A 15,080-nucleotide genomic window follows, 5' to 3' on the forward strand; every position below is an offset into this window, starting at 1 on the left:
CCTACCACTTACTGTGTAGATTCAGGGTCCTGGCGTATGCTTCCCAAAATGACTTACTGGATCAATGAACTTTCATACGTGGTACTTAACTAAATTGAGCAAATAACGTCAAATTGTAAAAATCATAATTTTTCAAAATTAAACCATCGTGATGTATCATCAACTGGCAATCATGGCTCCCTGTAGACCAGTAACTAATTGATTTCATAAAAATACATCTCATTAAGATTCAGTTGTTGCAGCTCATTAATTATTTTATTTGGTTCCTTACTGTGAACTCCCAGAAAATCGGATTTTTTTTTTACTCAGTGAACTAGGTAGCTCTACCAATAAGCCTTTGTTAAGCCCTATTTCCTGGCTTTTCCTAAACAGACTTGATTTCATAAATCTCCATCATTTTATCCCATAAATTAGCAATCAAGTTGTCCTAGAAATATAATATTTCAAGGTTTAAACTCATTCTGAAAGAAAGAAATAAAACCCTTAGCCCAACCCTATATTTTGATTAAATATGAAAATATGGTTACCAAGGAGCTATAGCCCTCACTAGCCCTTAACGTGGCTATGATGCAGAGGAAAGTCACTGCCCAGTTTCTTTCAGCACAGAGGGAGTCAACCATCAAGAGATTAACAACACCCAGTGCAAGGTAGGAAAGACAAGATGCGTTTTTTAGGGTCCCCCTCATCCAACCCTCAAGCCCTAGAGCAGTGTTGGCCACAGGACTTAGGATTCAGAGGCCCAGGAGAACTTACCTAAATACCACATGTCTTGGGCTTTTAGAGATAAGTTTTTACAGAGCCTGGATCACTCCTTCCTGCCTGCCCTCTTAGCATGCAAGAGGGGTAACTGTACAGAGATCAGGAAAGGAGGAAAGAAAACAGGTCCTTCCTGTCAGCTTTTTCTCTTTGGTGCACTTTAAGGACGCATATCCTATTCTCTCCAGGCCACCAAGTTTTACATTCCTCAAAAAGAAGGTATGGCTGAAAGCCTATTTGATTTAAATTTTACCTGTTTATTTATTTATTTTTTAATCTTTCCAATAGCTCTCAACTTTGGCCTACAAAAACTGCAGACTCTAGGCACAAATGGTTTCATCCACCCTCCTCTGCTCCACCCTCGTCTCTCCTCCTCCATTAAAAGGCTCGAACAAACACTAACATGTACCTAGGGTGATCGAGTTCCTCTTAAAGTTCCTGCCTGAGAAAGCTCACGATTACCAAAGAACTGTCCTTCCCAGTCAACACTCGAAGATAGGCCTCCGTAGGATGGCAGGAGCCGAAATTTGATAAGCACCAGTTAGCAATCCTGGGTAGGTTTCACATGGACCAACCCTCTTCCCACTGCTTTATAAATTTCTACTTCCCTGACGCTGCTCAGGCCCCTGCCACCCGCTCCAATCCCTCATTCCACTGTAAAGTGCATAGTCATTCTGTGCACAAATCTTGTTGAGTTTCTCCCTTCACCTGAACCCTCTTCCCTCTTGCAATAGTATTACTGATTAAAATCTGCCCTGACCACTTCAGCTAGTGTCCAGCTTTGTTTATCTTTGACACAATTTATTCAACAAATATTTACAAATTCATATTTGTTGCCCAAGAAATATTTACTTTAACAGCTAGTATGCACCAAGCACCATGCTAGGCACTGTTATGCCAAACCGACCGGAGCCTCCCTCATCCATTTCACCACTGCCCTGTGAGCAGTGCTGAGTATTGACCATCATGTGACTTCAGGAACCATGACCCAGAGACGCTCTGCCATTCCCTGATGACTTATCTTCTCCCAGAGTCTAAACACCAGGAGGGTTTGCTAGACTCACAGAGCAGGAGGTGGGAATGGTTTAGATCAGCTCTTTTCAAAGATTTGAGAGCATACAAACCACCTGGGGATTTGGCTGCCAACAATTCTTCCCATCCTGTACACGCACGCCCCCATCCTGGAGTCTCTCATCCCTCCAAGAATGCGGCCGGGCCCTGTGACTTGTTTTGACTAACAGAATGCAGCAAAGTAATGTTTTGGGAACCTAGGCATTCAGAGGTCTTGTAGTTTTCATATTCTCCTTCCTGGGACCCAGCTGCCCTACAAAAACCTGGGGTTACAGCTTTTTGTGTCCACGTGCAGAGAATGAGACCAGGCCAGCCTCAGATGGTCCAGCTTCAGCTGCCCTCCCACCTAAATACAACTGCGTGAGTAACCCCAGCCAGCACCAGAGCAAAAGACTTGTCAACCAACTCACAGAGAGAATCATAGGGAATAATAATAACTAATTTTTTGTTATACTGCGATAGAAAATTGAATAGAAACGGCTGCAGCAAAAACTTAAAGCATGTGGCATTGTCTCTGGGACTGGGCGGTGGTAGAGGCTGAAATCTCACGCTGTTACTCAAGGCCTGGAAAATAGTAAAGAAGTTGCTTTTGAGGCCTTGAGAAAGTCATAGCTGAAAGTAAGGCGGCACTACTGCCTGCTGTAAAGTAGGGGATTTGGAGATCTGGCTAATTAGATTATTCAGGTAGATTATCGAAGTTTTGATGGTACACTGTAAAAAGGAACTGTTTCGTCTTCACGCAGAGTTTTGAGAAAAATGAAGGAAATCTAGGACTGTCTCTCAATTCAGCAAAACATTCTCCAAGTGAGAAAAGACCTTGGAAAAGATCAAATCACAGTTGTGGCTGTAAGATGCCACGTTGAGACCTCTGAAAGATGGAAAGCGGGGTGTGCGTCACAGATCCTATCAGTTAGACAGAAGGGCTCCTGGAAATTTTCAGGATGAGGTTCTGAAGCATCTTGAGTCACAGTCCAAAGTAGAAAAAGAACCCATCTGTGAGTTATTTGTGGTGTGGCCTTTTGCTAATAGAGTGGATTATAACTGGATACACAGTCTACAAATGTTTTTAAGGGGTTGTTTCATTTTGGGTTAAAAAAAGGACAGAGATGGTTTAAAATGAAAAGAGGTCTCTGGGGCCTCAGATTTCTACTGGCGGGAAACCAACTAAGAAAATAAGTCTGAAGCAAACACAGGCTATTTCTTATGAAAAAGAAAGAACACAGAGGGTGGAGCAAAGAATTTCTGAGAACAGCAAATTAGGAAAGCACTCCCACAGAGCAGAAGTAGATCCCAGTCCAGAAACATTCCCTGTTCTCCAAGGTCGGAAAACTGCTGCCGTGGGCAGGGATGGCTTTCAAAATGGCCGTGGACGCACCACTGATTCATGATCTCCACTTCCCACTTTTGAACAGAAGTATCTATCATAGTTATCTCATTTCTGTTTCGCCACTGTATGCTGGGAGTGTGTGTTGGGGGGCATAGATTTCCAAATCAAGAGGCCCCCACGTGAGAAATCTTACCCAGAGCCTGACCTGATGCAGATAGAAGAGATCCTGGCCTTTGAGCCTTTTCTATCATCAGACACAAGCCTAGGGGGATGAGGAAAGCATTTTGTATGTAGGTGAGATATGGACTGCTGTGGCGCGAGTGCACTGTGGTATAAAATTTCCAAAGATACCTGCTAAAAATTCTCCCCATTCCCATATGGATGCTGCCCCTCCCATCCTGGATTTGTGACTTGCTTTGACCAAAGAATTAGGTGGAGGCAATTGGGGTACTGGAGCCCAGGGCTTAAGAGGTCTCGTAAGACCTCTGCTTTCCTGTCTTTGCTCTTTTAGGATACAACCATGAGTAGAGTTCAAGTTTGTTTACTGAATGATGAGAGACACACGCAGAGAGAGAGAGAGAGAGAAAGAGGTCCAGGCAGCCCCCAGACATTCCAGCCACTCGAGGTAAGATGCTGACAAGTGAGCAGTCATCTTGGATCCTCCAGTCCCTGGTAAGCCACCCCAGCCAACACCATTTAGACCAGAGACAAGTTCTCTCTGACAAACCCTGCCTAGAATCATGAATGAATAAGTGATTGTTGTTTTTTAAATCACTAAGATTTGGGATGACATATGCTGCAATAAATATCTGAAGCAACTGCTTCAGTAGATGTAGAAGAGTGCAGAACATAATCAGTGAATTTATCTGATTCTTTTTTAGGATGGCCTTTATTGGTTTTTTGTTCTTTTTTTAAAACCTATTTTCTAATATATTTTGACTTTAAAAGAGTATAATTGAAGCAAATCAAAGCACCAATGAAGTAATAATTACAGGCTTAATGCCAACACATTTTGTACACGAAGAGGCAAAACTCATTTTATCCTTGACCCACACAGGCCAAAGGTCATACACTTGACTAGAACATCCTGGGTAGCTCAGTGTTATCATGGTTGCACCAACACAAAGAGAAACAGGCTAAAGATTACCAGGATCATTTTCTTATCTCCAGGACAGTCAGTTTTCTAAAGGCTCTTCTTATAACCAATACATTTCTTTGTTCTAATTCACTCAAATATGACAGTCAGGAATACATACTTATACTGGGAAGTTTGACTCCATTATTAAAAAACGCTGGCTCTGGGTCTCAACGGCAAATTAGGACATCAATTAACCAAATAAATGTTTCAGCAAGCAGTTACGGAACTGGAACTGAAAACATGCAGGTTGTGCAAAGCAGAATTCGGGGGCGTGTCATCAACAGACATCTTAATGTGAAGGCACCACTGAAGTTGTCCCCGATACAGCAGTGCTGCAGAGAGAGCCTATTGCTGTGGCAAAGATGAGATGTGATATTGCCCTGGAAAGCCTGGCATTCTAGCAGAAGCTGAGCGACCTATGTTTAACAATGGCGCACACATATAAATGTAACAACATACATGAACGATGGGTAAAGACAGACTGAAAAAATGAGCTTGAACTTTAGGAAAGGAGGCAAGAATACTGAGGAGGATAAAGTGCACATAAGTAAAATCATCACACACAGAGGATGCAGCTTACCTGACATGCTGATGGGTGACTGTGGTTGAGATCCCAATGGGAAGACACTATGTCAACAGACTTTTTGGCCATGTTGAGTAAATTCATCCAGCCTTGGAAAAGTGATAAGTGAAATGGTGCATTTTCTGAATAGTTAAGGCCTTCAGGAATATTTTCCACCAGGGCAATTCTTAGAAAAAATTTTGAAAAACAAAAAACAAAATCTAGTCAAATTTGAAGGCACAGATCTTTATACATGCATACAAAGATATCTGAAAAATACTCTTTACTCTTTCTGAATATATGTTCCTTACAATTTACATTTTCCACCAAAGGCCTTTAACAATTCCCCTATACTAATCTAATGTGTTCTGAGAGTTTATGCTCTGTTTTCTCCCACTTAATATTACTCGTATTTCAGAAAATCATGGTATATGTCCCTAATATCCAGAGTCAAACTAGCCTTGAAAAAAAATTCAGAGCTTTCTACAGAAGCATCTTCCTCTAGTAATATTTCTTTTTTTCCCCCTTACAGCAATGCAATTCTTTAAAAAATTCTACTTCTGTGAGCTACTTAAGACCATAAATTAAGTTTTATACAACTCCAGTGTCTCCTACAATGTTGGACATATATTAGAACTGGTTTAGAAAATAAAATATTATTAGTTTTATTACTACTAGAAAATAATAAATAGTGAAGGCTACTTCTATTGCTTAAAACCTCTGCTAAAACCTTCCCAGACTAAGGCCTAAAATGATACTAAGGAAAAAATTTTAAAACCTGCCTGTTGCAGGGCTTTATTAAAGTTGGAGATAAGGAATAGATAAAATAATAGTAATAACCAAGCCCTAAATAAACTACAATCAGCAATATCCTAATAAAAGTATCTTCTCTTTTTAGGCTTTCTTATTTATTGACAACATGTACACTGTGGCTCTCCATGGTGCTGAAGCTAAGGCTGGGTGGTTTTCAGCTCTGAGATAGCCAGGTGACACATAACATTTTAAGAAAGGAATGAACATTTGTTTCCCCTAGTTTAAGAAATGTAAGTTTTCCTGCAACTCTTGATGGGAAACTCCAAACTCTTATGAAGATACCTGTAAGTGCTTCCAGAACAGAGAACTGTTTTATTCAGAGCTGTGCATCCCCAGTGCTAGATACAATCAGGGCTCAAGAAATACTTACAGAATGAACTGCAGCTTCCAACACAAAATCCAAAACTTCTCAATAAAACTGTCAACTGTTTCTCTTAGTGAGACTTGTTCCATTTAGCCAGTGGTAGGACACAAAAACAATTCTCTTTGTAAAATGTTTGTGAATTTGATGAATATCGTAGCCTAAATGGAGTCTGAGTATGTGTCTTAGAGACAGTCACAATTTGGGGATCCAATCACCCAACCACACAACCCACATTGAATTTAATGTTTACTGAGCCCTTATGAGCACAGGACTAGCAAATCACTGTCCACAACACAGAAATGACTATGACAAATCTCCTTAGTGCTCTGGAATTTGTAATCTAGTGAAAAAAAAATAATATAATGATTTAAATAGGAGGTAGACTCTAAGAAATGGCAAAACAAGAGTAAGAAATTTAATTAGATGGATAATGCATCATCTAAAGTACCACTGGCGCATGAGCCAGTAAGGAAAAATTAATTCTGGCTGGGGGCATTTAGAATTGGTGGAACTGGGACTTGAAGTGAGTCTTCAAAAATTGAATTTTTATGGGTGATCTGGAAGGGAAAGCTATTTGAGATAGAGGGAGGCGCTTGTTAACTATGGTGCATCTGGATATTTGGGAGTTGGTGAGCCAAGGGGAGTGTGAGGGAGGAGAGTAATGGCACGGACTTGCCGTGGCAGTGAAGACTGGCAGTGTCCACAGGGACCACACTGTGGAGGTTGTGAACCAGGAAGAGAAGTTTGGACTTCATGTTGATGCTTTTGAGAGCCACCAAGTACATTTTAGGGGTCTAACTCTGACAGTACACATGTATACCACTGTAAGGGAGATGACCAATCAGCAGAGAGTAGAGAGTCCATTAAAACTGACAAGGAAGGTGGGAAAGGAAGTAGACTGAGGATTGAGAGAGATTATCAAGGGGAGAAAAAAAGAAGAGAAAACTAACCCAAAGCCTCATGCTGGGGGGAATACCTAGATTTTTCTGGTTGGCAGAGAGTGAAACAGATGAGGAGGTTCAGAAGGGACCAGAAGAGAGGCAGGAAGACAACAGAGGTCCAATAGGAAGCAGCGTTTGGGAAGCCAAGGTGAGGGAGGGTCAAACAGGCAGAGAGCAGGGATTTTTTAATCTACTTTTAAAACTTTGAAGGCAATAGACAGAGGTTGAAGTTGGATATTATAACTCTCTCCACATTTAAAGTTCAATTATCTGTGTTAACAGAAGCCAGACATTAACATGAAGAAGTGACCCCAGATAATTAGCAGTTTCAGCCTCCACTGCAACTGATGAATATGTTTAAAAATCAAACAAGAAGAATCCCAACAAAGAAAACCAAAATAGAACATCAATTAACAAACAGAAGAACTGACTAGTTTCAATTTTACTTCAATATAAAATCCACGCTGAGAAAGACAACGGGGAGAGTCAAGCAGCCCAGATAAACCAAACACATGAAATAAGGAATGTAGAGTAACTGTACGATTGTAGATGGCTTCCGCACCACCCTTTTTCCACACCACCTGCATGGTTTCTGGTAGGCATACAAATAAAGGTTCCCAATCTCTTTTGGAAATCTCTAGACCAAGTATTCTTAACCCTGGGTTCATGGATAGAATTTGGGGGGAACTATAAACTCGATCTTTATTTCCCCTCATCTCTAGCTGAAATTTAACATTCTCTTCAGTTACGAACACAGGCAAAAAACCACGGGAATATTAAAGGAACCTGGGATTCTGTCACCATTAAGAATTTTCATGCCATGCTACAATAACTACTGCTGACACCTCCGAGTATTCACCACTACTCTGAAATTACGGTAGTCACCAGATCTTGTTTTTTCATGAATAAGCAGTGCAGAATACATGTTACTGTATCACAAATTTGGTTTTTTAAAATATTTTTGATGACTTTATTTCGGTATTATTGGTTTTCTTGGCAATCCTATGTATTTCAGTTTACTCATTTAAAGCATTTTTCAAGGAACAAGTCCGTAGGCTTCATCAGACTGCTAACGGGTTCGGTGGCACATAAAAGGTTAAAAAGTACCCATCAGACGGATAATACACCATCTATTCCTTTTTCCCCTACTTCACACGTACTCTTATAAGATGTTTTTTCCATTATGGAAGCCTGAGAAGTAGGTAAGATTAGCAAGAGAGATTTTCAAGAGAACTGGGTCAAAGCCAAATATGGAAAATATCTAATCACTTCTGGGTGGTAGTGAAGGGTGAAGAGGAAAAAAGCAAGTCCTGGAAAGACTGGAAGAGAAGAGAGAAATTCCCTGGAAGCCAAGGAAGACCAAACTTTTTTATTATTATTATTATTATTATTATTATTATTATTATTATTATTATTATTATTATTACTACTATTACTACTACTACTACTACTACTACTACTACTACTACTACTACTACTACTACTACTACTATTATTATTATTTTACTAAATAGCCAAGTAAATTATGCATCTATAATAAAAATTAATATAGAGACACTACCCAAGGTCTGGGGACCAACACTTATGTTTGGTAAATTCTGGGGAAACCCTGCTCACCTGGTCACTTTCCCTCTTTCTCGTCTTACCCGGAGGTCTTGATTGCACCTCCTCTAACACAGTGCTTGTTTTTCCTACTCCCTGCTAGAAAAGGTCTTTAGAAATCAGACTTGAAATGACTTATTTTGGTGACCTATCATTTTATTTCCTTGAACAATCAACAGCTGGCTCCTCTGCAGGGGCCTGATCTAATTAGCATAAATGCAGAGCTCATTTCCAAGCGGTAACAGCCCTTGCTATATTTTTCTCAAGCAAGGAAAGAAGTAGGCAGAACTTATTAAAATTCACCTTGGGGCAAATCTCTGGAATGCTTGCATACTTTCTTTAAGAGAACTATGCCCAAAGGCTGGGCACCGTCTCTTACACCTAATAACAGGGGAAAAGATGAATAACCACAGACACAAAACAGCAAAAATCTTTTTTATGCCTCTTTTTATGGTACTTTGGGATAACTACAAATGATTCAACTGTGCGTCCAGGGAGCTTAGGTGGAATAAATATAAGGAATAAAAAGCATTTTACATTGTTAATAGATTTTATTTATTCTTTTTGAGGTTTTATTTATTTGTTTGTTTATTTTATTGAAGTATAGTCAGTTACAATGCATCAATTTCTGGTGTACAGCACAAAGTTCCAGTCATGTATATACATACATATATTTGTTTTCATACTCTTTTTCATTAAAGGTTATTACAAGATATTGAATATAGTTCCCTATGCTATACAGAAGAAACTCATTTTTTAAATCTAGTTTTATACATAGCGGCTAACATTTGCAAATCTTAGATTTTAAAATAGAATTTTATCTGCTCTTATTAATAGTATGTATTTATTCTCCAAACTTAATTTTTTTAAATAACTTTATTTTTTAGAGCTTTATGTTTTATTTATTTATTATTGTGTTATTTAATTATTTTCTTTTGGTCGGGGGGAAGGTAATAAGGTTTATTTATTTTTAGAGGAGGCACTGGGGATTGATCCCGGGACCTCATGCATGTTAAGCATGCGCTCTAGCACTTGAGCTATCCCCTCCCCCAAAACTTAATGTTATTATCAAAATTTCTTTCAGTCCAGGAACAGGAACAATGTTTCACCTTCTCATAGAAATATCTGTAATTCTGTAATAAACTACGAAAATAGGTAGTCCCTGCATGTGCTAACTCTATTTAAAACATGGTGTGTGTGCGTGCGTGTGTGTGTGTGTTGGTAAACACAAGAATCCTTATAAATTATATTTTCACATATATATGATTTTGCTATTATTGTAGAGAGATGTTTAGAAGGAAAGGATTTTGAAAAAGGTAGACAAAACTCAGATCTGCCAGTTATTAGCTGTATAACCCTGGACAAATGACTAGCCTCTTTACTTCTGTTTCCAATTTACAAAAAAAGTTACTACAAAATTAGAGGAGATAGTCAATGTAAAGAAAGTGCTTTGCTCAGTGCCTGCTTTATAGTGAGCACTAAATAAAAGCTACACGTATATTTTTAGAGTTACTTACAGTCTAAAAACTTAAAATTAAAAAAAAAAATTTCTTGTGCATCACACAAAGTGGTATATGATATTGGTTTGTCCCTCTACTGGTGATGTTAAGCTTGGTCACTTGTTAACGGGGGATCTGCCAGATTTTTTCAACTGAGCAGGACCTCCCTTTGCTCTGTCATTAATAGATGATTTGTGCAGAGGCATCTGCAGGTGGCGTGAGTATCCTCTTCCCCAACTTTTCACTCACTGATTCGGCTTTCATCCATTTACGGTTCTTGACTGAATCCATTTGTGCTATACTTGTCGATAATTTCCTACCATTTCTTCTATGTATGCTAGTTGGTAATCTTTCGTAAGGAAAAGCCTTTTCTTCTCGCATCACCCCTTTTCCTATTTTTTAAAAAATTCATTTATTAGCGTGCACTTTTAGATTCTTTTTTAAATTCAAAGCGGGGATTTAAACTCAGGTTTGTCTGAGTTCATGCGCATTTCACAACACTCGGTTAGGTCCTGGTCTTATCCGAGACCATTAAGTCTGTGGAGGGAAAAGGCAGAGGCTGCTGCCCTAGAGGGAAGGTCAGCTTATCTGGAGATCCCAAACTTGTCTGGCAAAGAGGGGAAGGTGCCTCTCACTCTACACTCCACTCTGTGTCCACATCGGCAAGGACATCTACAGTGACAGAAAGGCCCACTTGTCCTTGGCTCCATGTTTCCTAGGACTGGCCCAGAAGGGATAAAAAAGAGAGAAGAAAGGAGGCCAGAGAGGATGAAGACAAAAGAGGAAAGAAAAAGATACAACTCTATGTACCTACATTTTGATATTTTACCAATGTGAAATGTGAACAAAGAAGAAGGGAGTTCATGAATGGAAAGACCCTGACATTGTCCTCAAAGAGCTGAGACACACAGTAGGCAGCCAGATGACTGAAAACAAAATGGTTAAACTGCAAAAAGTCTAATAGAAATCTGGATTTGCATTCAAGGCAGTTATTGCCCTTTGATGTCTGGCAAAACAGTAATTATACTGTCACCATCACTACTTCAACTGAACACAGTATTTAATGAGTACTTAATTTGTGTTCAACTAGATTTACTGACTATGTTCATTAATGTTTACAAGAATTCTCAGAAGGAGGTACTGTAATTATTCCCAATTTTTGGATGAGGAAACTGAGACATAAGGAGTTAAGTAGTGTGTCCAAGGGCACTCAGCTTGAGTGACGGGGCCCAAACTGAAACCTGGGTGGTCTGACTGCGGACTAGATCCTCTTAACCACTGTGCTCCACGGCCACTTCCAATTTTCAAAACCAAAAAATCCAGGCAGAGGTACAAAATGCAGTTTTCTTCTCACGTCCTCAAAGTATCTTCAATGAATCAAGTCCATAAATGCCCAGGGGCATGATATCTGTGCCAGTGAATGCTAGTAGACCTGCAGAGGCCCTTTCTGTTAGGATTCATTCTCTCACAGTCAGGTTTTTATTTGTTTGTTTGTTTGTTTTTTTTAAACAAAAGACACAATTACTACTTCAATCATACTGTTTGAATCAAATTTCAGGACATAGTCTACCCAATGATATGGGGTCATTTATTCATGCCCCACTTAGTTGATCTTTATTGGGGGGGGGCTCAAATTTGTGATCAGCTCCATTCCAGGTGCTGAAAAGCATACCAGCTAAGGACCTGCTCCCCTGAGGCTCATATCCTATGGTGAGGGGGACACAGGTAATAAGAGAGTAAACAGATGAAAAGAAGGAGTGTCTGAGGGACATAAACCGGGCGAAATGATTGCGATCAAGAGGGGGACTGCTTCTTGAGACCAGCAACCAGAGACAGCCTTTCTGAGGCTGTAACACTGAGCTGAGATGTAAAACGTTGAGGGCAGGGTGCTGAAGGCAGAAAGGACCAAAAGCAGAGAAAGCATCAAGATGGGAGTGAGGCTGGAATGAGAGAAGAGCAGAGAGGCCGGGGTGGTGAAATCTCAGAGGGGAAGGAGAAAGGAACAGAGCAAAGGTCGAAGGGGTTGACCAAGGCTGGATTATGGAGGAGAGGAAAGTACATCTTTTGTCTCCTCCACCCTTCAAAGTTCTTGCCTGTGACCCCTGTAACCAAGGACAGATTAACAAGAGAAAAGCACACGAATTTATTTAATGTAAGTTTCATGTGACACAGGAGCCTTCCTAGGGAAAAGAAGACCCAAAGAAATGACTAAACCTGAGTACTTTTATACTAGGTTTGAAAGTGTAGGAAACAAATGAACAAAATGGCTTCCCTGATGCTAAAGCTGTTTGCTGATTCATTACGACCTAAAACTCTTGCAACTTTTCTCTTTTCTGACAAATCCCCACCTTCGTTTCATGTGCTCAACTATTTTTATGCTAAATAGCCCCCAACCTTTCCATTACACTTTCCACTCCTGATACAGAATTTTTTTATCCAGAGGAGAAGCTGTACTCCAGAAAGGTGGTTCTGAGCTGATAGCCTCAGAGTAATGAACAGACCCTACGGAATGTCTCTGTGATGTCAGCTGGATTCATCAAGACAAGGACTACAGCACCCCAGAAAAATGCCATGTTTGTTGCTCCACCCAGCTTTTCTATAAAACCTCAGGACACCAATCCCAAGATGGATTCACAGTCTCTAAGGCATGAGCCGACTGTGGCTCCCCTTTGCCTGGCAAAGCAATAAAGCTGCTCTTTTCTGATACTCCCAAAACTCTGCTTCCAAGTCCGAATTTGTTTTTGGGGCACAGTGGCCAGTGTTTTGGCAGCAGGTTTGACGAAGAGTGGAAAGCTATCGGAAAATGGGGTAGGACAAAGGCTCTAAGGTAAGTGTAGAACACGGGGGGAAACTTAGCAAGACCTGTTCACTCAGATTCCTCTCTGTGACCCTTCGTCCGTGGGAATAAGGATGCTCCTTTTTTCCTAAGAAGGCACCTCTCACAGGAGGGTTGTATAACCTGCCTCGGGGAAAGGTTAGAAAGTCCTTCCGGTACCTGACATTTCTCAAATTCCTCCCGCTTAAAATATTCAATATGTTAAGGTGCCCTATTTTAGGGTAGCATGCCCTGAACCTCATCAATTACAGAGGGCTTGTGAACATACCACTGTGATTTACAGGAACTGTGATGGGAAGAAACGGAATGACTTGGGCAGGAAGGGGACATGATCTGATTTACCTTCTACAAGGATTTTCCTTACTTTTGTGGTTTCCCCACAAATGCTAGAGGGTTGCAGGAAAGTAAGAGTCCCAGTGGGAGACAGATAAGAAGACCGCGGCGGTAGTCTAGGGCCTCGTGAAAGACAACCGTAACTTAAACTAGGTGTGAGTCCTGGAGATGGAGAAGAGCTCAAGGGATGTGGAACCCATTTTGAAGGTGAAGCAGACAGACAGGAATATGGGTACTACCGGGGGACCCGTTCCTGGTGTCATCTCCAGGTTCACGGGCACTCTAGCCATATGACACACCTCTTTCTCCAGACATTACTCACTTTGCTCCAAGGAAGGAGGGAAGAATTACTTGATTGTGAGATTGAGGATGAATATTCAGTTTGGTTCCTCGCGTTCTCCTCTTGGGAGAGCTATCTCACCCCCAGCATAACTAAGCAGGACCTTGTGGGGCCTTCCAAGGTCAGACCCCTCCCCTATATCCTCTGCTGAAGCTCCTCTCTGAAGTAGCCAGAGAATAGTATCTCATGTATATATCCTGAGTTTTTCAGATGCTAAAAACCACCACCAAAGGGAAGAAATTAACTACTTGATGATCATGAGCACGTGGCCCCCAGACCTTCTGGCACCTGGGGGTTGATTGTGTTGACCGCCTGTTACCTCCACGTCAACCAGTCAGAGAATTATGCATGAGCTGATCACACACCCTGCGACCCCTCTCCCTTACATGGCGTTTAAATATGCTTTGCTGAAACCCTTCAGGGAGTTCGGGGTTTTCTTGGGCGTAAGCCACCCCGTCCTCCTTGCTCGGCCCTGCAACAAACCCTTCTCTGCTCCAAACTCCGACATTTCAGTTTGTTTGGACTCATGGTGCATTGGCCACAAGAACTTGCCTTTGGTCACAACAGCCCTCATACCACAAGTCTTGCCTGGACAAACCCCTTCCCGTCCAAGCTCACTGGCTGTGGCCTGGGTGCTAGGCCCACCTAATTCTGCAGCTCAATTAGGAAGAATATTTGCTCTCACATTAAGCTCCATCACCCAATGTCGCCTTTGTCAAAACAGTGATCACTTCCTCTACCCACGACTCCTTGTCAGAACTGCCAATTTGTTCAGGAAGAAAGATGGTATTTAATGAGCCCCTGCAGAGACCCTCAAAGTAGAATATATTGAGTTTCCCTGGACATTTTGATGGAATGAGGGACCACAGGTCAGAATCCAGGATGAACAATCGCAGTGGAGAGAACAGGCTGAGAAAAATCTTCATGAGGGAGGCACTTTGCTAGTCAGTGCCGTACTTACTGGCCCAAGAATCTCAATTCTGTTCCCGAGTTGATAGAAAGGTTACGGTTAGCCTGACAAATTGTGCTTCCCTCCCGACTCCCGGGCCCAGCAGAGGGACTGGTCATCAATCATGACATTCTTTCCTGAGTCTGGCCTTGGCCTAAAATCTCTCTCAGGCTTGTGCTATGGAGAGCTACTAATAACTAGGGTTGCAGACAGGATGAAGCTGAAGTTACAACTTTGAGGCAAACTAGGAAATGAAGCCAATTACATTTTCCAATTAACCCAAACTTATCCAGAAAAGCGTTTTGATTTCAAACTCTGTTGAAAATATTTCTAAAATGGAGAAATATTATTTTCTAAAATTGGAAAAACACTGAATGGAATTTTTTAGGATTTTAAATTTTGCCTTAGGACTCTGAATACTAGTTGGTAAAAGATACAGGGCTTTAGTCCGACTCTGCAGAATTCAGGATTTATCCCTGGTTTTATTTTAAAATAATTCTTGACTTAAACATTTTTTGGATTTATGTTGTCGCTTTAATTTAAAGCATA

General features: G+C 40.9%; 1 protein-coding gene across 2 annotated transcripts in view; it reads right to left on the reverse strand.

The window, feature by feature from the left end:
- PLD5 (phospholipase D family member 5) overlaps positions 1–15,080 on the reverse strand; it is a 213,747-nt gene that overhangs the window by 90,099 nt on the left and 108,568 nt on the right. For both annotated transcript variants that reach the window (XM_031438542.2, XM_064477213.1), the window contains one exon: positions 4,873–5,041. In XM_031438542.2, coding sequence (XP_031294402.1) covers positions 4,873–5,041 — 169 coding nt within the window. The remainder of the gene's footprint in view (positions 1–4,872; positions 5,042–15,080) is intronic.

This window comes from Camelus dromedarius, chromosome 21 (genome assembly GCF_036321535.1).
Source record: "Camelus dromedarius isolate mCamDro1 chromosome 21, mCamDro1.pat, whole genome shotgun sequence".
Taxonomy (NCBI): domain Eukaryota; kingdom Metazoa; phylum Chordata; class Mammalia; order Artiodactyla; family Camelidae; genus Camelus; species Camelus dromedarius.